This window comes from Balearica regulorum, chromosome 12 (genome assembly GCF_011004875.1).
Source record: "Balearica regulorum gibbericeps isolate bBalReg1 chromosome 12, bBalReg1.pri, whole genome shotgun sequence".
NCBI lineage: Eukaryota > Metazoa > Chordata > Aves > Gruiformes > Gruidae > Balearica > Balearica regulorum.
In genome coordinates, this window is record NC_046195.1 from 7,533,936 (window position 1) to 7,558,654 (window position 24,719).

The 24,719-nt window shown below is 37.8% G+C and overlaps 1 protein-coding gene across 4 annotated transcripts in view; it reads left to right on the forward strand.

Annotated features, from left to right (window-relative positions):
• THSD4 (thrombospondin type 1 domain containing 4) overlaps window positions 1–24,719 on the forward strand; it is a 307,576-nt gene that overhangs the window by 279,496 nt on the left and 3,361 nt on the right. For all 4 annotated transcript variants that reach the window (XM_075763902.1, XM_075763901.1, XM_075763904.1 and 1 more), the window contains 7 exons: window positions 30–272; window positions 4,986–5,115; window positions 5,808–6,012; window positions 8,569–8,742; window positions 18,172–18,345; window positions 21,059–21,238; window positions 24,111–24,255. In XM_075763902.1, the coding sequence (XP_075620017.1) occupies window positions 30–272; window positions 4,986–5,115; window positions 5,808–6,012; window positions 8,569–8,742; window positions 18,172–18,345; window positions 21,059–21,238; window positions 24,111–24,255 (1,251 nt within the window). The remainder of the gene's footprint in view (window positions 1–29; window positions 273–4,985; window positions 5,116–5,807; window positions 6,013–8,568; window positions 8,743–18,171; window positions 18,346–21,058; window positions 21,239–24,110; window positions 24,256–24,719) is intronic.

Sequence of the window (24,719 nt, forward strand, 5' to 3'; positions counted from 1 at the left end):
TTTACTTTTTCGTCATTGTTCATCATCAGGGGAGCCCTTGAATGGTCAATTAGGAATGCCAGAAAGTACAAATCATGAGGATGAGGATTTGCATAGGGAGACAGACACTCTCACTGGACAGTCAGCTGGAACTTTTCCAGTTATTCAGCCAGGAAGATTTCCTTCTCATCAGCCAGAAAACCAGGTGTCTGCTGTGCAACCACCAAGGCAAAACCGAGAACACAACTGGAAACAGATTGGAAAAACTGAGTGCACTACTACATGTGGGAAAGGTAAGTGCTTCATACACCATGCACAGAAAATAGATGGCACGGGGGTATTCCAGCGTGGGACAGGAGAAGCATGGAGAGAAGAAGCAGTGTGACTGTTCAGCAGGTCTTGTACGCACAAAGCATTGCTGGACCTGGTGTTTTCTCTTCTCTTACAAGCAAAAAACATGTCAGTACTACTATGTGTGCTTATATTTAAATCAGTAGAAACAACAAAATTTAAAATATGAAATACAAAGTATGTAAATTAAAAGGGAATATATGGCATTTATCTCTGAAAGGAGATATTTCAGGATTTTATGGCAAGGTGCTCTTTCTCACACTCTTGATACACAGCTGCTTTCCTTCACATTCTTTGGCATTCTGTCCTTCCATTTGGCCTCTCCAGCTTTGTCAGATACACCTGCCGTGCTTTTTGTGGCTTTGTCAACGGTTTTCTGATCTTTACAGAAAGATTTCACAGGGATTCCATTAGCCATATCTTTGCCTCTTTGGATGTTGCTGGAACAGCAATAACGTGACTTCAGAAAACTGAAGAAGTTTTCATAGGGGAGAAGTGGGAAGGGAGAGGGACAGAAAGGGACTGGTAATTAGTGAGCTTTTGGGAGGTGATGGATATACTACTTTGAGCTTGCTAGATCAATCTTTGCCCTAAGACATTCACAGTAACCTCAGATTCAATAATGCATAGCACAGGCAATTATTTGGAAGAGTAAGTTTTTGTGATAATAAAAGTGAAATCTTTTGCACTATACATAGCCACCTATCACCATACCTGAAATAAAGACGTACCAATGAGGGAACTCAGCTGACTGTAACCAGTTCATATACATTGAGAACATTTGCTTCCTAATTAGTTTAAGAGGACATTTTGTGAGTTTGATCCAAGATCAGATGAATGTCCATGCTATAGCTACAGATGGAGCTAAAAAAATCCAGCAATATTGATACCAGTCAAAATTGCTTCCCAGTATACTGAGAATTTTTTTTCCTTGGAGCAATTACTGCAGAAGTGTTAGAGCTAAAATAAAGCCTATAAAAGTCAGAAGACTTTTTGAAGTCAGCCTTTTTGTGGAGAAAAGGAGGGAATGTAAACCACAATTATTTTTATTGGCATTTAAATACACGATGTGTCTTTAATACAAGTCATATGGGCGGAATCTTTAATTGTACCTGATTATTGCTTAGCAGCAATCAGTGAGAATCACCTGCTGAGTGTCTGGATTATCATATTATATACGTGGTGAATTTTAGTATCCAAATCAGGTAATTTGTGATGCAGTTGCACACATCAGCGTAAATGTGTTCTTCCTTTACATCCTAGAAGTCTTGCTTGTGTTTTCTGTGGACATTTGAATATAGTTCTTGTCGTTTCCTCAGGGATCTGGTAGCTATTGGCAGTGGTACTAAAGAAATGTGAGTCAAAATGATGATGGCAAAATTGTAGGGAAACAGAACTCAAATTATATCTTTCACTTTCCCATACAGCTTAAATTTACTCTGTGAAATTTAACGAGAGAGCTGTCAAAAATTAGTATATCTCTTCTCATTATTTAGAGAATGTATGCATGTTCTGATCAAGTTAAATTCAAATTAGGTTTTTCTGAAGTATTAGTGTAAGTTAGCTGGTGAGACACAAAGCCTTACTTTTGGTAGAATTAAATTCTTGAACAAGTATAACTTTAGTGGGAGTTGTAACTTTAAATTTTCTGTTCTGAAATTGAAGTGTGCCAGCCAACAGTTACCATCGACTACAGCCACCCTTATTTTATTTAAAGTCATAATTTAGAATTACTGCAGATCTCTGCTGCAATATTTTTTGAATACATGGCTGAATGTATGGAACTGCTTTCTTTCTATTTCTTGATCACAAGCATGAGTTACCTGTTCGTTGCATGACAAAGGAAATTTATTTCAGTAAGCCAGGATGAGATGTTTGAATTACTAATTTCAAAATATGGTAATACAATTTAAAAAGTTATTTAACAGTTACCATTAAATCTGTAGAGATTTTGAGATCCAGGAGGTAAAAAATGTGGAGCTAATTAATCACAGATCTTAGACAAAGACTGCAAATTCAAGTGGATATTTAGAAATAGAAAGCTGGAGAAAACTAATCTTCAGTCCAGTGGCCTAAGACTTGGTAGTGTCAATAATTTATGAATCAGAGTCAATGACAGTGCAGGCTTTGGTAAACCCACACTTGATCTATGTAAGCTTTAACTTTTCTACACTCTTTGAGGACAAAAATACCAACAAAGATGCAGCTGAGTTTTCTGTGCAAATTGCCTAGGTCTTCTAGATAAGATGGGACTTCTTTTTGCTTTTGACTCAGAGGCATGACTGTTTGGCTTTTGTATATGTGCAGCCATATATTTTGATCTAAGGAAAAGAGAGATCTATTTTGTGGAAAGATGAAGCTATTGTACTGATAACTTGTGCCCTGCTTCTTCATGTCTTGCCGGTAACATGGAAAAAACCCACTTCTCTGTAATCTTTCTGATGCTTGTTCTAGAGCAACTGTTGTATAGGGTACATTCCTGAGACAGAGTGGTAGCTTTGCTAGATAAACGTAGGTGTTTCAGACAAGAGCAGTGTGAATATGAGCAATGAGTTCTGTTGAAAATGTGCTTGCTTAAAACACCTGAATTATGTTTTTTATCTTTCTATTTCTGATTGCAAACACTGAGAATTAGGCATTTATGACTCTGCCTTCAGGTTGTACACTGTATTTTCCTAAATTCTGAAGTATATTGTTAATAGCAAGGTCAGTATAGTTTCACTTTAAAAATAGAGCCTTATTCAGAACGATCACTTATTATCCATGCATTTCAAAGGCAAAATGACAAGAAATCTGAGAAGGAAAGCATTCCAGGAAAAGTTTGTGGGAAGAAGTGTAAACTGTGTATCTGCTTGTCTGGTTGAGTAGCATTCCACTTGTGCTTAGTTCATTCTGTGGAAGAAAGTTACATCTAACCTGAGCAAAACGTTTCTCTCTCAGTTCAGAGTTAATTTTCCTGTTCGTGGTTTCTTTCTCTGTGTAATTCTGAATATCTGCACTAATAAGGCTTCAATGCCAATAAATAATGAGTAATTTAGAATTACTTGTTGTGGGATAGCCTAAAACAACTAAAATCCCCCATGTAGTGGGTCTAGCTTCAAGTGGCTGAACTGGCAATTGTGGGTTGTACCTTGACCACTTCTCTTTGGCTGAGCCCTGTTTCTCTTGTACCCAAATTGCTCCTGTTACCACGGAGGTGTCCTGTGCCATTGCTGTACCACAGAAAGAGGAGGAATTGCTCCCACTTTACGTGGTATAAACATGGCAGAGACACAATCAGCAGACTTTTGTACTACTAAAGAACTAAAAAGAAATTTTTCCCTAGTTTTCCTTCTGCTGTTTATGTACTTGTAGAGTTGCCTTTCACATCCTTTGCCACATTCAACTCCAGGTGGGCCTTGCCTTTCCTAACCCCACCCTGCACAATCAGACAGCACCTGTGTACTCCTTCAGGATCACCTGCCTCTGCTTACAACTCTGATACTTCCTTTTTATGTTTAAATTTAGTTAGGAGGTCCTTGCTTATCCATGCAGAACTCCTGCCACTTTTGCTTGATTTCCTACTTGTCGAATCAGACCTCTCTTGAGCTTGGAGGAGGTGGTCTTTGAATATCAACCAACTCTCCTGGACCACTCTTCTCTCTTGGCTTTATCTCATGGAATTCTTCCAAGCAGTTCTCTGAAGAGGTTTGGGTCTGCTCTTCTGAAATTCAGCGTTGTGTTCTTGCTTTTTGCCCTGCTCCCTCCTCTTAGAATCCTGAACTCTACCATTTCGTGGTCACTGTAGCCAACACCGCCCCAGATTTTCACATCCCTGACTTTTTCTTCCTTGTTTGTATGTATCAGGTCTAGCAGAATGCCTTTCCTAGTTGGCTCCTCCATCACCTGTGTCAGGAAACCTGTTAATGTACTCCAACCTGTCACTTGCCAAATACAAGGCTTGTTAGCACCTTGCTCTTTGTCATCATTTTGGTAGTCCGTTTGCAATAGTAATAGAAAGAAGTGTAGTTCTGTCTTTCTGCTCTAGCATGAAAATTTTGTGAAGACCAAGCATTAAATATGGAGAGTAGTAATTTTTAGTGAGTTTGTAGTCTTACAATAATGTTTAACCTGTAAGCTTTATCTTATGAATCTTTAAAAAAACAGGTAAAGTGAATAATATTCTCATGTGTTTACTTACCACATAACTCTAAAGTAAGGAGGCTCAGTTTCTTTCCAGAAGCACAGCAGACTGACTGCTAAATATTTCCTCCTCTCAAGCCTGCGTTCTGGCCATGTGGCTGCATTTTTTTAAATTGCCTGATGTTGTGGTTTTGCCCCAGCCAGCAGCTTGAGTACCAAAACCTTGCCGCACAAACCCAATACACCTGAACACTTCATGTTTGTACTCTCTGAACTATAAAGATCTCATGCAGACCGAAGAGCATGTTTTCTCAGCCTTTCCTATGATGCCATGCTGTACTTTCTATATACTAAGGACTTCCCTCAATACTACAGTGTAAACAGTATAGTATTCAGCTCTCACCTTTGGAAATTTTGGATAAAATCTTTGTCTGTTTCCTGTTGTTACGCTTTCTCTTTCTGCTTCAGTGTTGGATGCTACTGTTATGCAGAGTTTTTTGCAATGCATCACCTAATTTTCTTCTTTGTTTCAGGATCACAGTACCCAGTTTTCCACTGCGTCAACAGAATCACTCACGAGGAGGTATCTGAGAGTTACTGTGACAGCAGCACCAAGCCGATTCCAGAAGAGGAGGCCTGCAACCTCTTCCCGTGTCCAGCTTTGTAAGATATTATTTAAGTCAAGTGAAATAAGCCAATGTCATTGAGGTTTTGCATATGAAAGACACTATTCTAAGTAGGAAACTAGGTTGAACTTCTAAGTACTATGCATTTGTGTCATAAAGGGTAGTGGATATTTTTTCCTTAGTTGTTGATGGCCGCCTTCTCCTTCACAGGGAGCAGTGGCATTCAGAGAAGACAAAAGGGAAGTTGGCAACAATGAGTGTAGTAACGTTTCAAAATTTGTCTGATTGTTCAGGCATGTACACTACATGTGGATACATTACATGATTTTTGTGGTATTGTCCTTTTTTATAGTCTTTGCTGCAGAAAAATTTTATGCTACGCATCTTAAATTTTTGGGAAGTGTCATTAGAACAATAATATGTATTATAGATAGATTCTTTAAAAAAACAACCAGCTATTAGTGGTTTAATGCTCGTAATATGTCTTGAAACCATGAATTGTGCAATCTATATGCATGCTTATTATTATCAACCACTACAGGTAGATTGGTTACAAGTATATAACATTGTTTTCATAAAGGATTAAGTTATGCATGCAGTGGCTTAAGTGTTATTTTATAAGATTCTATACCAGCATCAGAATTATGTCATACGCGTTCTGTTAAGATTAGTATTAGAGAAATCTTCACTGAAAAAATACGTACTCTTTTTTATTATTTCTCTCTTTAGCTGGGATATAGGGGAGTGGTCTGAGTGCAGCAAAACATGCGGCCTTGGTATGCAGCATCGACAAATCTTATGCCGGCAAATGTATGCCAATCGTACCTTGACAGTTCAGCAATACCGCTGTCATCACCTGGAGAAACCAGAGACAACCAGCACTTGCCAGCTGAAGATCTGCAGTGAATGGCAGATTAGGACAGAGTGGACTTCAGTAAGTATGATTGATTAATTTGGGGCATAAAACCTTAGAAAAGAATAAGAATAAGAAACCTTAGAAAAGAATAAGAATTTTCTTCCAGGTATCAGTAATCAAACATGAAATTTGTTTTTGTTTAAAATAAGGGAAATGGAATGTGAAAAGCATTGGAAATATGTGAATCTTAGTTCAAGAAAACTCTGCTTGATTATGACTTTTTTTTTTCTGGTTTACTGTTTGTAACCAGAAAGAAAGAGCGATCAAATAGTACAAAATGTGTGTGTACAGAAGTACACAGGCTTTCTGAGCAATGCTTTTTTTCTTTGAATGCTACATGAAGTAGAGTTGGTAGAGTCCTAATAGGTTTGCCTGTGGTGGCAAACTTACTGCTCTTCCTCATAGCATGTATAGCTTAGTTCCAAGAGTTATTTAACCTTCCATATGTATTAAGGATAGAGTCAGTAGTTGCTTTTACTGTAGTTGGTTTGAGGCAATTTCAAGACTTTCGGATAAATCTGGATGGTACTGTTTTGAGCTTTAATTTCTGTGTTGTTTACAAAAGGTTTGACCAACCTGACAAACCATCCTAGGTACTTTGATGGCCATTGTGTGAAAGAGAAAAGATCCTGGTGTAGTAGCTGTAGTGATAAACAAACCTCCTTCAGTTAGCCGTGAAACAAAGCAAAAGAATTTTACAGTTGCTGAATTATGTGGGTGGATAGATCGTGAAAAAATCCAGCTTAAACCCTGAATCTAAACCTTCTTTTTCCTTTCAACTGAAGTGGTTCCTTGCTCCTAATTCCCCCAGCTTGTGCTGGAGTGCATGTTGCAGCATGCACTGTGGTGTGCATGGGCTACCTGCGTTGGCAGTAGCAGCACAGCTTTCCATCCGCACAGTCACGGTGGGCTGAAGAGTCATGCAGCAGCCGTCGTGTGGCTTTATAGTGGGTATTCCCTCACGGTAAAGCCTATGTGAGTTAACTCCCTCGCTGCATTTCTGAGGCTGATGGTGGCTGTTAACTTTCTAGTCATGAAGTATCTGTGATGTGTTGATATATTCCTGATAAAAAAATAAGAAATACCTAAACAGATGAATGTGAAGATATATTGGTTGGTTAATTCATTATTCATGATGAATTAAAACCCATTTGGAGTTAAAATCGATATTAAAGGTAAAGTTTTGATTTTTGTATTGTATCTGTGATGAGAAAGGGGAGCTGTTTTTGTGCGGTGTTGCATTCTGAGAAGTATTTCAGTGTACAGAGCCTTTAGAAGTTTACTGCATATGGTGAATCAAGCTAAACAAATGCTTGAGAAATTGTAGCTGGTTGAATATAAGCATAATTCCAATAAAATTCTGTGATTAATTTCCTCTTGGCAGTAAAATTAAAGTTCTCGGCATGAGGAAGATCCATCATAAAGAAAGGAGCAATTGAGTTTGCAAACTGGTTTCAGTAGAACATTTATTTGTGTTGGTGCTTACTGAAGTACAGTTAGGTTTTCACTTTGGAAACATTTGTGATCTTAAAAGTAAGCCCATCTAAGATTTTAATGTGCTTACCTTTTTTTTTTTTTCCTGACATACAAATGTCAAAACCATTGATGTAAATCTGATTAGAAAAAATGGCATTGTGGTAATATTAAGTTTGGAATCAGCACAAGAGTAACTCTGGACAAATTGCCCCCTTTATGACATAAGGAATGAGGTATTTGTTTTTATTAGTATTTTGCTATTTAATGACCTCACACATCTAGTCTGGGTTTGGCCAGTGTTCTAGGGTGAAGAGTTGAAGAAATAGCTGCAATCTGAAGATGAAGTCTGTGAGGTATCTTGCTGTAGAGAATATATTTTACATGATAAATAAATGACATGTAAATATAGTAGATGTGATTAAGCTTTCGCAAGCAAGGAAAAAACTATGAGGCTGCCTTTGGAAGCTCTGCTAGGTACGCTTGTATGCAGGTAGTGCGGTCTTCAATCTTCAAATTCCCAGAGATTTTCACCTTTAATTCTAGAGTGTTTACAGGATTCATCAAAACATTTCATACCTACACAGTAGAAAATTATGTTGCCATCTTGCTTCATCATCTGGATGCTTCACATCATCAGGCAGAGATACCAATAGCTGTTAGTATTCTCTGAGGTTAAAAGAGAGCAGGAGAAGGCGGCATTTACTTGTAAGACGGATTCAGAAGTTGTGTTTCTTTGCATTTCTCTTCCTTCATGTCTGCTTATAGATAAAGATCAAAATTATGCCAAATATGTCAGCTTACTATTCAAATACTGGCAGTTCATTTTGATATGGTGCAGCATGGCCTGTTGAAAATAGGGTTTAATTTTATGTTTTCCAAATGTATCTGCATATTCTCGATCTGTTGTATTCTACAGTATACTATGATTTAAAACTACTACTGTGTTTTTGTTCCCTATTCCTAGCAATCTAAAATAGTTCTATAGCTTTTGCGGATGTCTTAGCAGGAATGAATGAGCTGAGCTGTACATTCCCAGCTCCCTGCTAAACCGCTGCAGTTCTTGCATAGAGTCCTGATGCAACCTCCCTTTTGTTACAGTGTTCAGTGCCTTGTGGAGTGGGGCAGAGGACCCGAGATGTGAAATGTGTCAGCAACCTTGGAGACATTGTTGATGATGAGGAATGTAACATGAAGCTGCGACCAAATGATATTGAGAACTGCGACATGGGTCCCTGTGCTAAGAGCTGGTTCCTTACAGAGTGGAGTGACAGGGTAAGGCTTCTCATTATCTTTGTGCTGCCAAATCTTCTAAAACAACTTAAGTGCATCAGAGTTAAAAATACACATCTGTACAGCCATAAAAGGAGTGATTTTATTTTCCATGTTTGCCCTTGATCTGTTAAACAGGCAAGAGCAAACAAAAAAATAATGATCCCAAGGGCATCATCAGTTTGTGTTAGATACAAGAATGCATAGAAGGGGCAAACGTGTGGGTATGTGGCTAAACATCTGGATTTAGAATTGGCTCTGTGTCTGAACTTCCCAAAATAATGAGTGTGCTGAGATTTATTGTTCTGCCTTGTTTAGCCCTGAGTCTCAAGATTCAGAGTCTAAAAGTTTCCCTACTGTTTTTTTTTTTTAAGTGATATGAAGGTTTGAGGCCTCTCTGGGTTTAAGTTCAAGCCATAAAACAATTATCCTATAGCTGTGAAAAGAGAACAACTTCATAAACTCAGGCAGGGTTGATTCAGGCTTTTGTACTTTGTGATCATGGATGTATTTTTTTTATTCCAATGAGTCAGATTCTCTGCAGGAAAGCAATAAAAACAGTGGAGATTTACCTTGTTTTCATGATTGGGCTCAGAGTTGTTGTTCAGTAGTGATATTTATATGCTTTCATTAAAAGGCTTACAAACATAGGCTAAGAAAAGCCTGGTATTTTGGTCCCTCTTGTGGATGCTTGCGTATCAGTTTCATCTGTAGACAAGTTGAGCCTTCAGTCTATAAAAACCTGTTTGCATCTCCCTTTGACTGGTTGTTTTGGCAGGCAAATAATCTAATTTATCATTGAAGCTGTAAGATTACATTCATAACTTAATGGATTCATTATTTAGATCATTTTGTGGTAGTATCTCTGAAAGCCAGGAATGTCTGGCTCACAGGTTATGCCTTAGTTTGGACACTCAGAACATTTTCCACATGTTTTAGATGCTGAGGAGGAGGAACTCCACAAGCAGGAAGGTAGCTGGTATGTCACATAATTTTAAAAAGGCTGATCAGACTCTTGCAATAATTGAAGGCCTGCAAAAGTTTCAGCTACTGGACAACTCAAATAGGTCTTATAAAGGAAAAAAAAAAAACCACCAAGCAATAATTTTTGTGGTTGTCATTTAAACTTTTTTTTCCCCTGGTTGTTGTCACTCAGTGTACGGTCTTGCATAGCACAGACAGAAAGTTACCAGGTAAAGTATAGATGCTAGTGCAAATGGCAAAGTTTTTGCTGCAGGGGAAATGGCAGCGCCTTTTATGCGTTTTTTTAGCTTGTAGAGCTGTTCATTGTACAGTGCTATTAAAGTGATATTTTACAAGTAAGAGAGAAAAATACATTCTACCCTCAAAGACATCTTTCTTGAAAAAGCTGGCCCAGCTACTATCAACTAGTGCAGTTCCACCACATAAAGCACATACATTCTGGTGAAGACTCTAGCATCAATGTTTTCTTCATTATTCTACATTGATATTTTGTTCTCTGCAGAATTAAAAGTAGTTTTTGTAGCTGAAGGTTATGACTGTAGAATGTTATTCTGCTTATTTATATGTAGCAAATGAGACATAACAGTGAAGCAGGTAATGTGGAAAATGTTGGAGTTTTTTCTTACCACAAACATTTTAGGGTCAGAGAGTAAAGAATGGATTTTGTTACTTTCTCAGCTTATATAAGTGTACAAATTAATTTCTTCCAAATGCTTGCTACTGTAGTTGGCATTATTCACCATCACTTCTGCCAGCAGTGGGTTTGGAGTTTGATTCACAAAGAGAATGGAAGGAATAGCTTATTTCAGGAAAAAAGTAGATTCAGGCTAGAATGTGCAGAACCTTCTAAGGTTCTCACATACCTTATAACTCAGTTGTTCAGAGACATTTAGTGGCAGTGATTCTAGTGGAAGTCAGTGGAATATAGGAGTAGTCAATAGCTTCGCAAAGTTGGGCCTTTGTCGATTACGTTTCTCATTGTGCCTTTCAAGGGCTGGTTTTTAGGATCAGAAGTCCCTCTTTCTTCGTAGAGGAGTGTGTTTCTATTGAAAGACGAGGAGAATTCTGTCATGGAATGGAAGTGGGCATTCCCAGGTGTATGGACTTTGCATGTGTGATTTTCCCAGACAATTATTTAAAAAGTACTTTAAGCCAAGCCACACTTCAGCAATAAGTGTAGATCAGCGATGGGCAGCCACAAATGGTTCAGATAAGCAGCCAGAAGTTCAAATGCTTAAAGAAAGCGTGTTCAAACCTCTTGAGTCTGCAAAACTGTGGTGGAAATCTTATAAGAACAGACTTTCTTTGTGAGGTTTATTACATGCCTACTTCAAGTCCCAGCTGGCAATACCACAGAACAGTCTTTCCCATTGTATTTTGACATTTCAGCCGTGGCTAGAAGTAAGAGGTAAAAGAACTTATCATAACTTTTGAGAACGTTGGAACTTTGAAATGGTTGAGTTCAAACTTGTTTACAGCCGTAAGAGAAGGCCTGCCTGTACTTTTCTGAACCCATTTTGCAAACAGTTAATGTGGACTGTTGCACATACAGCAAATAGAGATTTCCAGAGGCCTGTCAGAGATTGGTTAGGCACATACTTTCTCTTTCAGCAAGGGATATATCAAACTTCCATGTCCGGATTTATGGGATACATGGGGCATTTCAATATAGGCTTGGTTAATTAGCGAAACATCAAGAAAAAGCAAAGCAACATAAAAATTACAATTGTCTTTGCTGCCAACAGATGTTAAATTTCAAGATTTGATAACTGTGATACGTATTTATGCAGAATTTGACAAGGGTATTCTTTAACACAGGGGGAGAAAGAGATGAGTGGTCACATCTGAGTTTCAAGAAAAGGAAAGGATTTAATTTAGAATTGGTGGAAAGATGTGGGGTTTTCTTATTTTACTGAAACCTTGCAATGTTTTGCTAGTTGCCTTCATTTTCATTACCAGTGTCTGTGGTTCTGAGGTGGAAAATTATATCATTAAATTTCCCTCAATGTAACTTCAGCAATACAACATACGTGCGCTTAAAAACCTGCAGAGTACATACAGAGTTGTGTGTAGCAGTTGTGTTTCCTTCCCAGGGTGGGCTGTATGTAGCTTTGCTCCATAAATAACAACTTGGCTGCCTTCTCACCATGTTCTCCTGTCTTGTTTACCCACAATGTATATTTATGTATTTTATAGCCCACCTGTTTCCCCCTGCTTCTCAGATTCAGGTTATGCACAGGCTGATTCTTTATACATCTAATTAATCCTAAGTAATTAAAAAACCTCCATGCTCCTAAAACAAGTTCTTGATTTGAGTTATTTTCATAAACAGGCATCACCTGCAAAGCTTATGAGTTGTATGGCTACCATGTACCACTGGTGGAACATATGAAGAAAGGAAGGAAAGCAATTCTTCTTTAGAAACAAACCCTTATGTTCTGAAAAGTATATGGTCTGTTATTTGTCTTTGAAGTAGATCTAAACACCATCCCCCAGGCTCAATCTTGAGAGAAACAAAAATTTTTACTCAGTTCAATGGGAAAGATTACAGGTTAAAAGTCTCTAGCAGCAAAATGAGACTCATCTTACTTTGTACGTCCCTGTCTTTACACTTACTGCTCTATCTTGACTATAAATAGCATAACTAACTTAAGTTTCATGGCTTTGTCTTTGACATGATCTTTAACCCCTTTTGATTATAGAGAGTCTGGACAAACCTTCATGATACTTTCATGTACATTTATAGAATGACAGCTTCCTGTCTCATAATTCTCTTGAGATGTCATACTGCGTTAAAATGGCGGAGTTCCACCAAACTGCATCCATTCATCAGTAAAGCTGGTGAACCTTACTGAACTTAGCGACAAAATTGGATTGATGGGAGCAGATGAGATTCTTGCAAACATTTCACATGACTGATTCTTTGACAGCTCTAATTGCTGGGAAGTTTACTTCTCCTATGGGTCAGAAACGGGAAACTGCATTCTCCTGATTTACAGCAATGGGAGACTCACCACTGTTTCCTTCCAGCTAACTGGAGCATTCCCCTCCTGCATTTTTGTTGAGTCCTCATTGCCATCTTCTCTGTTCATTTATTTCTCGTTTTATGTTTAGAGCATACTTAGAAAAGAAGCCAAAATACAAACAATTCTTAGATGTTAATGAGATTCTGAGGCCAAAATAAATCTTGGGAAGAAAGAAAAAATGCTGCACATCAGGGAACAAAATCAGAACAGATCAAACACATGCTCTGGATTTCACTCTTCATTAAAGGAGTAACAGCAACGCTTCCATTAGAGAACTAGCATGCTTTGTAGAAATAAACTCTTTATTCTTAACAATCCTAAAGCATTACCTAACATGTACAAGTGGGTTTGTTGACCAGTCAGATGTGGAACCACCAACGAATAATGTAGCTCACATTCTTCTTTTGCTGTCTTTTATTTAAATCTGGATAGCTCAAGTAAAATCTCCTGGATCCTGAAAAAGACAAAGAAAAGAGACCACTGTGGAGCTTGTGCAGGCATTTTGTTATTTTGATTATCACTGTTTATTTGTTTTCAGTATAAAATCAAAACATTGATTTCATGTGGGAATCATATGGAAATAGAAGGTTTGCATTCTTTACATATAAATATGTAACTCACTTCATGATTTGCAGTGAAACATACAGCCAGGAGAGTTTTGAAGGAGACATTGACAAAAGGGTGGCCAGGACCTGCAGAGATTGCTGGTTTCTTCTCTAGAGCTGATCTCTCTTTCCCACAATTAAGGTGCTTTAATGAAAATCAGCGTATAAAAGTCTGCATGGCAGGGAGGAGCCTTGCCAGCTAGGGCCCACGGTATCCCAGTTAGATCAGCAGGGCAGGCTCAGAGGTGTCAGGCAGTGGCAAATCAGAGTCCAGGTTATCGGGCAAGATCATGGTGATGAGGCAGGTCCAAGGTCAAGCTGGGAAATCAGTCCACAGCTCAGGTCCAGTGACAGTAACCAGTAGCCAGGGTCGGACACAGCCCAGTGATCCTGGGGCAGGTTCATGGTAATGAGGCAGGGTCGAGGTTGGGCTGGGAAGTGAGCCCAAGGGCGAGGGATCAGTGAGGCCCATGCCCAGGCTGTGGCTGGGGACAGGCACGTCTCTGATACAGCTCGTGCAGGGACTGATGGACCAGGACTGAGGTTAAATGGAACCCCTGAGCCACGGGCAGGGCTGTGGGTGGAGGCCCCAGGTAAGGGTGGTCAAGGCCAGTAAGGCATATAGGTGAAATCCTTACAGCTCTCAAGGAAGTGATATTTCTGTGTAAGCCAGAGTAGTGAAGAAGTCTGTTCCCTAATATTACTGACTGCAGACAGCATTTGTAGTTTCAAAGTGCCAGCAGTGTTACCAACTACGTATAAAGAAAGTAACAGTGTATGTAGAAGCAATCACGATCCAGCTTAAGTGTCCAAAAATTCTAAGACTATCTTTCAGGGCCTTTGTTACCTCCAAAGGATACCATGGATCTGATAGAGTAAATACAGGGTTGGTTTGACTTGTGATTGAGCACCTACTGTATGCATAGATGCACTCTAAAGGAAAATAATTTAAATCCAGATATCAGAAAGTGTTTTGGCAATACATAAGGATATTTGACTGCCCCCCCCCCCCCCCCCCCCCCCTTTTTTTAAATAAGAAATCAAGGCTGCTCTAAGCAGTATCATGTCCTTTGAAAATCTGCCCCCAGTCTTGGAACTGCAGCAGAAGAGAGCTTCTGAAATACAATTCTTAGTTTATTATTGGGAAAACAAAGGTTACATAATCCTTCTAAAATCCCTTCTGAAAAGGATTTTCTCAGAGTAGGTCAAATAATGCTAAGGAGTTTCAAAAATGTATTCCAAACATAGATCTTCAATTTTATTTTTTGCAGTAGTGTAACATAAGGAGGATGATTCATAAAAAACTTTACTGTCTTGTGGGGAATAATTAGGATGATGAAGGTCGACGTGTGTTAGACAGAAATCCTGCGCAAATGGGGATGTTTTACTGGAACTTAATTGGTTGTTATTTAAAAATTTAATGAAGGCTAGCAAAGATGCTGAGACCTGGGTGAAGGGACTCTTGAGTTGCAGATTTCCTGCTGCCTCTTTCTTGTGGTCTGCTGCCCCAGTTGAGGGTCATGAGTAGAGCTGGCATATTAGTGAAAGGGAACTTGCACTGTTAAAGAGGTTTTTTGCTCTACCATGCCCTGTGGCTGTGACAGAAATTCAGGCTTCCACTTGCAGTTTTCCAAGTTTGCAGGAACTAGCCTTATTTTCCTGAACTGCTGTTACAGTTGTTTCTGACAACTATCAGAGCACTGGATTTGGGGGGGTGTGTGTGTTATTTTTAGTTTTCAATGGGAATGGAAAGCTGCTGAAACTGAACTCATAAGGGAAGGACCTCAGGAAGAGGCGAAACGGCAGACTCCTTAAAACTAGGGAGGGTGTTCCACAGACTAAGGTTTCTGAGGAATTTCTGCCAATTAAAACAAGAGGGTGAAACAAAATATCTTTAATAATAGGAGCAGAACAGAGAAGTTCCAGCTTGTGAAAGTTCCTCATGTCATACAATGTTAGGTTATGGCAGTTACTATGTATTAATGCAACAAATCCATGGCACAAAATTGAAAGTAGCGGGTGTGTCAATTGTGAAAACCCAAGGGAGAGGATTCATTATGCAAACACTCCCTAGTCCCTCCCTTGGGCTTTGAAAATCATGGCTTTCACATGGAAGATTTTTTTTACTGAAAGAAAGAAAAAAAACATGAAAAACCAAATACTTAATGCAGAAACATTCATGTTTAAGTTTGCTTTGTAAATCCTTTGAGGGCAGTTAATCTGTAGTAAAATCTTGCAGCAGAGGGTGGGACAACCCTATACCTTCCCATTTGGTATTTCCTTTGTTATTTGATATCTAAGCCTAGTTCATGCATAATCATTTAAAACATAAGACTGGAGATTTTCTGGATGACTTTATAGACTAAACTTGTTCCCAGCTCTGGTTTGCAAAGCAGAAAAGCAAATTAGATTGTCAAATGAAAATTACTTAGGAATAAGAAAAGTATTTGCAGAGTATATGCATAGTCCTCTATGCATAATGTAGTTGAACATACTTGCCCCGGATAAAATACGAACAGCCACAAAATTTATTTCTGTGCAGTGGGTTTGAAAGGTAGCCATTTTGTGGGGCTCAGTTAAACAGTTTACCTAGGAGTGGATGGTTTGAAATGGGATTAGTTTAGTTTTAGTTTACATAAACGGGACAATGTTCACTACTAGCACAATTTACATCATTCTTGTATGTTCAAGATTTTGCTAGTTTACTTTGAAAAGACCTCCTTAGCCATCAAATCAGGTTTGCTGAGGAGGTAAGTCTATTTTACACATCTCTGTGAAACTGGAAAATTCTGTTGTGCACCACCAACAAAAAAGGTTCATTGTGTTACTTACAGGCATCATTTAAGAGAAGCGTAATTATTCGATCTTGCAGATGGAGGAAGAAACCATTCCAAACTCTGAACAATTTTTTCGTATTCCTGTGGAGTACATAAACATCTCTTTAAATTCTGAATTTCTAATTATTCCAAAATTGTATTTTGTTTGTTACAAAAATTACTTGTAAAAAGTTGAATCACTTTTTCAGTTTTCTAGAGATTCCATTTCAGTAAAGCTTTGCCCTTCTTTTTGAACATCTTGTGAAAGAAAACAACTTGCTGATAGGACAAATGTTTTTCTGTACTGTATCTGTGGAATAAATACAACATGACTACATGTTTCACACAAATAACCAGTATTCTTCAGACCGAGTGAGTAAAGAATAGTTTGCAACCAGTTGTATATTCTCTCTCTTGAGAAGATGAATGACTCTGTTGGTTAATCTTGTTATTAATAGTGGTGCTGTCATGGCATCTGCTGTTCTGTACTTGAACTACTGGATGTGAACCCTTCTGTTATTACCAATGGGAGCCAAATCAAGCTAGTGGGCAACTCTGTGTCTCATTACCAGTTCTTTGAATCATTCTTACTTTTATTCAATGAAATCTAAGAAAACGTTCCAATCCAGTGTTCATTCATTCACAAGGTATGCACTGTTCATTGTGGAAGTAATACACCGTTTCTCCTAACCAATTACATTGTATGTTAAAAATAAAATCTGAAATGTCAATCAAATGCATCTTTTTCTCCCATATACTACATACTTATTTGTGGTTTTCTTTGCATGTATAATATAATTGTTTGTAATTGTTTAAATTCAATTATATACATATCTTTCAGCAAGCTGCATGTGGCTTTTTCTTTATTTTAATGGTCTAGACATGAATTGCCAAATGCATTTTAAAAGAAAAGGAAAGAAAAGAAAGATGAAGAAATAATTAAGCAACAAAAAACCAGTCTAACACAAGAATTTATTATTTCCCTGGTGTGTTTCTGTTTTTTAAATGTCAATGTTTGATGCTGCCCAGAACAGTGGAATGTCAGAGACTTTCCCACTGAAGTAGATGAATGACCAAACTATAAGGGCATAAAAGGAATTTATCCTGAGTGACTTATGGATGATGTACATACTATCTCTGAATATGTGCCATAAGAATCTGCATATCATTTATTAAGAGCTTTCAGAATTTAGCAGTGAAAAGTTGTGAATGGTGAATGTTAGTCATTGACTGGGAAGTCATGTCTTTAGAAAGCAACACTGAATTTACATAAACTTCTACAGATGCCTCTCTTGCTAAAACTAATTAACAACTCATAATTGAAACAGGTTGGGCAGTAATTAGTAACAGTTACAGTTATTTGCTGAGGATTTACCTGAATCTTTTGAAACCACCTGTCAAAAAATTTTGTGGTTTTTGACTTTTTTCTGCTCTGTCAACTCGTATGGAAAAGTTCCAGGGTGCGCTATGCAGTCATTCTACTACCAATGCCACAGCCATTGCATTGGTAGCAATTGGTAGCCTCGTCCTTTTAACCAGAGTAAGAGTTCACCTGGCTGTGAACCAGCTTGAATGTCAGGGGAGAAACTCATAGAACAATTCAAAGGCTGAAATATGACTGCTGTCTGCAAGGCTGCTTATAGAAGTTACCCCTTCTCAGATCTATTAATTGGTATGCAAAAAAATGAATAAAATGAAAACTGAAAGAATTTACAGACAGGAGGAAGGAAGGGAAAGTAAGAAAGCTAGTAAAAAGCTTTAAAAATAGTTTTCTTTCTTCCCTAATCCTTCAATTTCTTTCCTTTGTGACTGTAAAGGACAGGTACTACTTGTACTGTATTCAAAAGTATGAAACTGTAAGATGATTTGCCACAGCTGAATTACAAGTAAAAATAATTGACTTTGCATAAATTAATTTACTTTTTGTGATTGTTGCTTCTCCTCATTTCATTGTGCAGTCTGGGACAGACTAGTGAACATGTTCTGTCTTTTGCTCCCCAGTGTTCTGCAGAATGTGGTGACGGAGTCCGTACACGTTCAGTGGTTTGTATGACAAACCAGGTCAGCAGTTTGCCTCTGGAAGGCTGTGGCAATAACAGACCCTCTGAAACAACTCCCTGTAATAATGGACCCTGTGCTGGTAAAGTGGAGTGGTTTGCTGGGGGCTGGACACAGGTAAGCTCTATATCTAACATACGTATTTGCTTTCTGCTTTTTAACTTTTAATTAAAAAAAAATGCATTTCTGTGCAGTGAAGATGTGTGCAATGAGGTATTTCTACATCTCTGTGGAATATTTGGATTTTTTTTTCTGTATTTTGCGGAGTTGATGTTCAACACTTTTTATCACCTGCTTTTTACTTTGATGAAAATAAAGATTTTGTTCTTCTCTTCCTCATTACTTTCATTTTTATTTCTCATCTACTGACCCAGTGCATTTATAAAATGAAAGATAACAGAAAGCTGCTTAGCATATTCAGGGGATGCTAAAGCAACAGATTTGCACCTTTTAGAGTAGAGCCTTTGCAATCATGCACACCTGCAGGGATATATATGTATATATAGGGAATATCCAAAAGATAAATATGACAAGAACCAATGGCTAAACACAAAAGTTAGCTTTGGTATTGTTGTGCTGAAATTTGTGATAATAGGTGAAAAGAACAAAATTTCATTAGTGGTCTGTATCCTGATGCTCTTTCATCAAGGTAAATTCTTCCCTTGATCCACATCTCAATAGTCCTTCTCATTCTAAATAAACATTTCTGCTGTCAGGAACAAAGGCATTTCAGAAGCTGCCAGCTGGTACCCAGATGTTTATGTTCCTTTCTGTCCCAGGCTCTCATGTACCCTAGGGAGCCTTACGGACTGCTGGTACCAGCACTTCATCAAGTTGTTGGGGACAAGTCTCTTGGCTGTGCTGTTAACTCACTGCATTTCAGATTCCAAGATTCTTCCAGGTGATAAGGAGTTGGAAATTAAACTGGTACAGCTGAGATGGAGATTTCAGGGCTACTACTATGCTAATGCTTTCAAGTGTAAGTGATAATTATTTGTATTGTATAAGGGTAATAACAAATTTAAAACACACTTAACTGCAGCTTTAATAACAGATAAAATCTGAGCCTTGTTATGTGCACCACTCCATGCAGGTGAATAGGAACTTTGTATCCATTTTTTCTACCACAGAGAGAAGCATTCAATAAGGTCATCTTTATTGTTCTGAATAAGAAACTTTCTGTCCTTTTCAATTTCCTGTTCTTTTAAGCTAATTCACCTTCTTTCTTTAAATGAGATTGAATTTTTTGATGCATACCAAAGGTACAAAGTCTTTGCTGTATGTTACCTGAAAGAAGCATCCGACAACATCTATTCTACGAGCCAAATCCTGACTTCTACTAAATACCAAAATGAAAGCAGTCAGTAGACCAGAGGAGGAGGGAGCACTGGTGGATGACCTTCCAGACTGTGCTCTGCTAGAGCTAAGGCTGAATGTTAAGATACTGTCTTCTGGAGGAATGTTAAAAGAGAGCAGTGACAGAGATGTTCAGTGTTAAAAAAAGTGCAGTTACATTATTTCTTGTAGAATTTATTTGGGTGCATTCATCTCAAGGTTCGTCATTCAGCTCAAGGATTTTGAGCTGAAGGATTTTTACCCTTTGAGGTAAAGGGATCATAAATTCCACCCGAAATATAAACAAAATCCCCACTTTTAATAACATTTGATTGGTTTAGGCTAGAAAAAGCCTTTGAAAATCATAGTCCTTTACGCAATGTAGAAACCAATATGTTGCTGGAATCATCTTCTAACTACTTTTCAGAAGTGCCAGGAACAGTATTGTGTGTGTATTTAACCTTTAAATGGGCAGTAAGAGTCCATGTGAGTCAAACTTGCTTTTCAGAATTGGAACCCACACTGCATCACATAGATACTTGCACACATGAAAAGAACACCCTGGCAGATCAAGGCATTTTCTAAAAACCACACAGAATGTGGGGATTTGTAAAGCTGCAAAACCGTGCTCTAACGTTGTCACCCCCAAAGGTTCAGTGCATTGCATACAGTCCTGCTTCAGCAAGAAGCAGTAACACTGTGTATGGAGACAGTAATTTATGCTTCTCTTTTTATTGGAAAAGTAAATTCCAGTTTCCTTTCGTAGCTACAGGTAAAACTACACTTCCAGATTTCTCAAAAAGCACACTTACAGTCATATGTCATCATCTTCATAAAAATGATTAGAAATATGTTTTCAGTCTGTGGTACCATGTGGAGTAAAAATGCACAGAAGTATGGTTTTAACCACTACAACCATTTTTAAGATTAAAAATTAAATATGTAATACCTGACACAGTCAGTAGTCACTTGATGAATTAAGTCATTACTACATCCTTCAGCATTTTCTTGTCCTGGTTCCTAACTGGAACTGCTGGGTACTATGTTAGAACTACATACAAATAATAATAATAATAATAATAATAATAACAACCCAAGGTTTATTTAGGCTATTGTTCTGGTTCTGAGGGATGAAACGCCTACCACAGGAACTTAAGGAATACTTTTCCCTTTCCTTTCTCTTCAAGTCATACATACACCAGTGATGTAGGAAAAGATACAGTTAAGTTCATTTTACTGAGGAAAGAACATATAAAAGTAAGGAAAGGGATTTTGGGATGTTAGTGTCTAGATATGTGTCGAAGAAAAGGGAATAAGCAAAACTTTACCAATTTTCCTGGTTTAATATCAATTTAAAATGCAAGCATGTGTGTGTAAGTGTGTGTTGTTTTTTTTCCCAAAACAAATAATATAGAGAAACATGTTACTTTGGAAACAAGTTCAAGGACATAAGTAGAACAACCAATTCCACTACTTTTTTTGTTGTCTGATACAGTGCTCTACTGAATGTGGCAGTGGAACTCAACAAAGAGAAGTCATTTGCGTTAGGAAAACTGAAGGTAATTTTGATGTTTTGAACCCCTATGAATGTTCACATTTGGAAAAACCTCCCAGCCAGCAATCCTGCTACCTCAAACCCTGTGGATCTAAGTGGTTTCATACAGAATGGAGCACAGTAAGTCTATCATGCTTTTCTGTATCTAGTTTTCTTTGATATGTCTTTTTCTAACACCATTTAGATAAAACTGTTGATCATGAAATTGACTTAATCTTGCATAGGAATGATACTAAAAAGAAAGCATACTCTTTAGTACCCAGTGGAGCTTGGGAAATTGAGGAAGTCTCTTGGCCAGGAGGAGACACTGCATAGTTTTCTTTTCATCGCTGATCTCTTCTTCCAAGAACCTTCCCGTTTCATAAAGTTGGTTTGCCCCTTAATGAGACTATGTAGTGCACTAAGAAGTTCTTTTCAGACCTCTAGTTTCATGAAAATTAAGGAGAATTTATTAAAGAATGAGGGATGTATTCAGTTTTTGAAGTCAGTTTTACTGTAAACTCTTCACTGTAAGTCTTAGAACTTTGCTGAGAGAAAACTTACTGTAGAGCTTCATGTATCTTCAGTTTCCCTTGGAAGTGGACTGGCTGCATTCATGAATCGCACAAAATGCTTTGGTTTCGTCCATCTTTCCATCATTCCCTATACCTGAAAAGTGTATTGGAATTTTACCCAAAAATCAATGTTTTTCTCCTAAATCAAAATCAGAAAAGTCCATTGTCATCTTAGAATGAAAAATGCTGTGAAAACTACTTAGATGACATCATCATATCTAATGCAGTAGCTAATGCAGAATGACAGCTCTGAAATGTGGAAGCACCTCAGATGCCTTCAGTTTGAGTTCCCTTAGTCAGGAACCTTTGGAAATACTTCATCCACGTGATATGAGAGAGAGAAATTATTTTGGTTTTTCCTTTTACTAAATGCTCAATTATTTGACTGACCTACTGGCAGCACTAAAAAGCAGAAAAGAAGGTAGAATGGTTTTAACAAAATAAATCAGCTGAAGGAAATCCTGATTTTTCTTCCTTCATTGCAGATGTAGATGTAACCTGGTCTAGTGGAGGGTGTCCCTGCCCATGGCAGGGGGGTTGGAACTAGATGATCTTTGAGGTCCCTTCCAACCCAAACCATTCTATGATTCTGTGATTATTTGAAAACAGCATCCAAGTTAGGCTTCATAATAAAGCCATATTGATTGAAGTATGTTCTTTGATGTTGCAGGAAATACTTTGGATTCTTTACTGAGCTTTTAGTTTAAATAACTTCCCCTTAGCAAACCCATTAGTAAACTCATTTTCAGTTGTGAACCTGCAGGTGTGTAGCCACCAGAGATACAGCTGTCTCCATCCATAGAGTGCAGCAGATAGGTATATGAAAACATATGCTCTCTTTGGCAGGCACAGAAGAAACAAGGTGCCAAGACTCAGAATCTGATCGGAATTTAGAGATCCCTAGTCAAGTAACTTCTTAAGAATTGGCATCTAAAAATCCTTAAAAGTCTAAGCCTTTGTGACCATCTTCACTGTAGGAACAAATACATATGCTAGCTGAGGTTTTACAAGATCATATTCTAAGCATTTTTCAATTGTCTTTCTGATATTGCTACTGTACCAACAGAATATGTGGTATTTCTTACTAGTAGACCTGAATAGACATGCTGTGAGCAGAATAGCTGGTTCAAAGCCCCTGTACTAGGTTTTCAAACTGTCCAGTTCATATCTTCAGCAAACTTGTTATATGACCTAGGATAAATGGCATGGCCTCTCAGTAAAGGATATTAAATGGCTAGCTAATGCAGAATGCTGGGGGCTGTGTATCGTGTGTTGTACATAACATCTAAATTCTGTCTTGGTTCCATTTTAAGTGTTTTAAGATTTCTACAAACCTGAACTGAAGTACTTATTGCTGGATGTGGGATAATTACAATAATCTATACAGGCACAGAACAAGAGTAATTACTTAAAAACCCAGAAGTATTCTATTACTGTCACCACAGGGCTATGTCTTTTCTAAAGTGGGGAAAGGTTGTACTTAAAGATGAAGGAGCAATTTAAGAATACATTATTGAGAATATTTTAGTTAGTTTGCTACAGTATCTGATTTTATAATAATGATAAGGGTTTTTTGCAATGTTAGGAAAAGAAGTAATTATGCCAGAAAATCAGAAAACATTCTTACTAGTTTGGGGCCATTAAGGTTTTAATCATTATAAATGACCCAGGTTTAATTAAGTTTGTGAACATTTAGGTCAAACTGGACAGTGAGCCAAATCTCAAAGACCTCACTCAAGCGAAATTCTTGAAGTCAACAGGGGATTTGCTTCAGTATATGGGCAGAAATGTGTAATAATTGGCTTTAAAAATACCATGACAAGCAAGTACAAAAGTCTCTGGCTTCATAACAGACTTTGAAGGAGCACAGAAATATTTACTTTGGAAATACATTACATATAATGCTTAGTAAAATTGTTGTGCTGCAAGAAGTGAAGAATAATTGAGCCCTAGAAAAAGGGCAATTAAAATTATTCCTGATTGTATATAAATGGAGGTAAAAGGGCAGCGGACGCCAGTGCAGTCAAGTAGTAAAGCCCAGTGCAGGAAGTTCTTAAAGTAAGAAATGTGAACACTGTGGAAAGAGGAGGTTTGGGAGATATGTATAAATAAGCAGAGAACATGAAGACTAATAAAAGAAGCAAGAAGCTACCTAATGCATTTAGAAAGGGAAATACTCTAGCATGCTTTCAGTTGTGCAGCGTCTACCACATTTACTTGTCCATTTGTTGCCCCTGTTGTCAAAAAAATGTTTTTGAACCTTTAAAAAAATTGTACCTATATGTTAAGGACTTTATAGTTAGAAAGCAAAAAGCAACAGAAGTGGTGAAGTTGATAAAAGGCTACAGCAATACCAGGGTCTGGCTTCAAGGTTCCCTTTTTTTTTTTTCTTTGCACATCTCATATGGTCTTCGTGAACTTCAGCTTTTGTGTTTCAGTGTTCCAAATCCTGTGAAGGAGGATTTCGGGTTCGAGAGGTACGATGTCTATCAGATGACATGACAGCCAGCACTCAGTGTGATCCACAGCTCAAACCTGAAGAAAAAGAACCATGTAACACACAAGATTGTATCCCTGAAATAGGTAAAGAAGAGGAACCTTCTGGTTTAACTGTGGAACTCCATCTAGCGGAGAAAATATTTAATAATCTTGCAGAGGTTTTAGAGTATATTTTCTTTATCAAGTTCAGGGTTTTATTTTTACAAAAAATACAGCTCTTTTCCATGGTGTGAAAGTAGGCTTTCATTTCTGATTAAAAATGTTTTCCCTGTAACATGTAAGAAGCTGGCTTACTTTTAAAGTTGCTGAGAATGTCAGAAATCTGCTTCTGTGAAAGCAGGACATACAGGGTGTTTTTATGCAGCCTCCTTGCACTCTCAAAAGTTTCTCTTGGCAGACTCTTTAACACAAAAAGGAGATCATGTATGATACACTGTATTTGGTAACAGGTTCTATAAGAATAAATAACAATAAGACATCAAGGGCAATTAAGCAATTTTCTTTTAAATATAGTAAATATACACACACATAATTTGACATTGGAATTA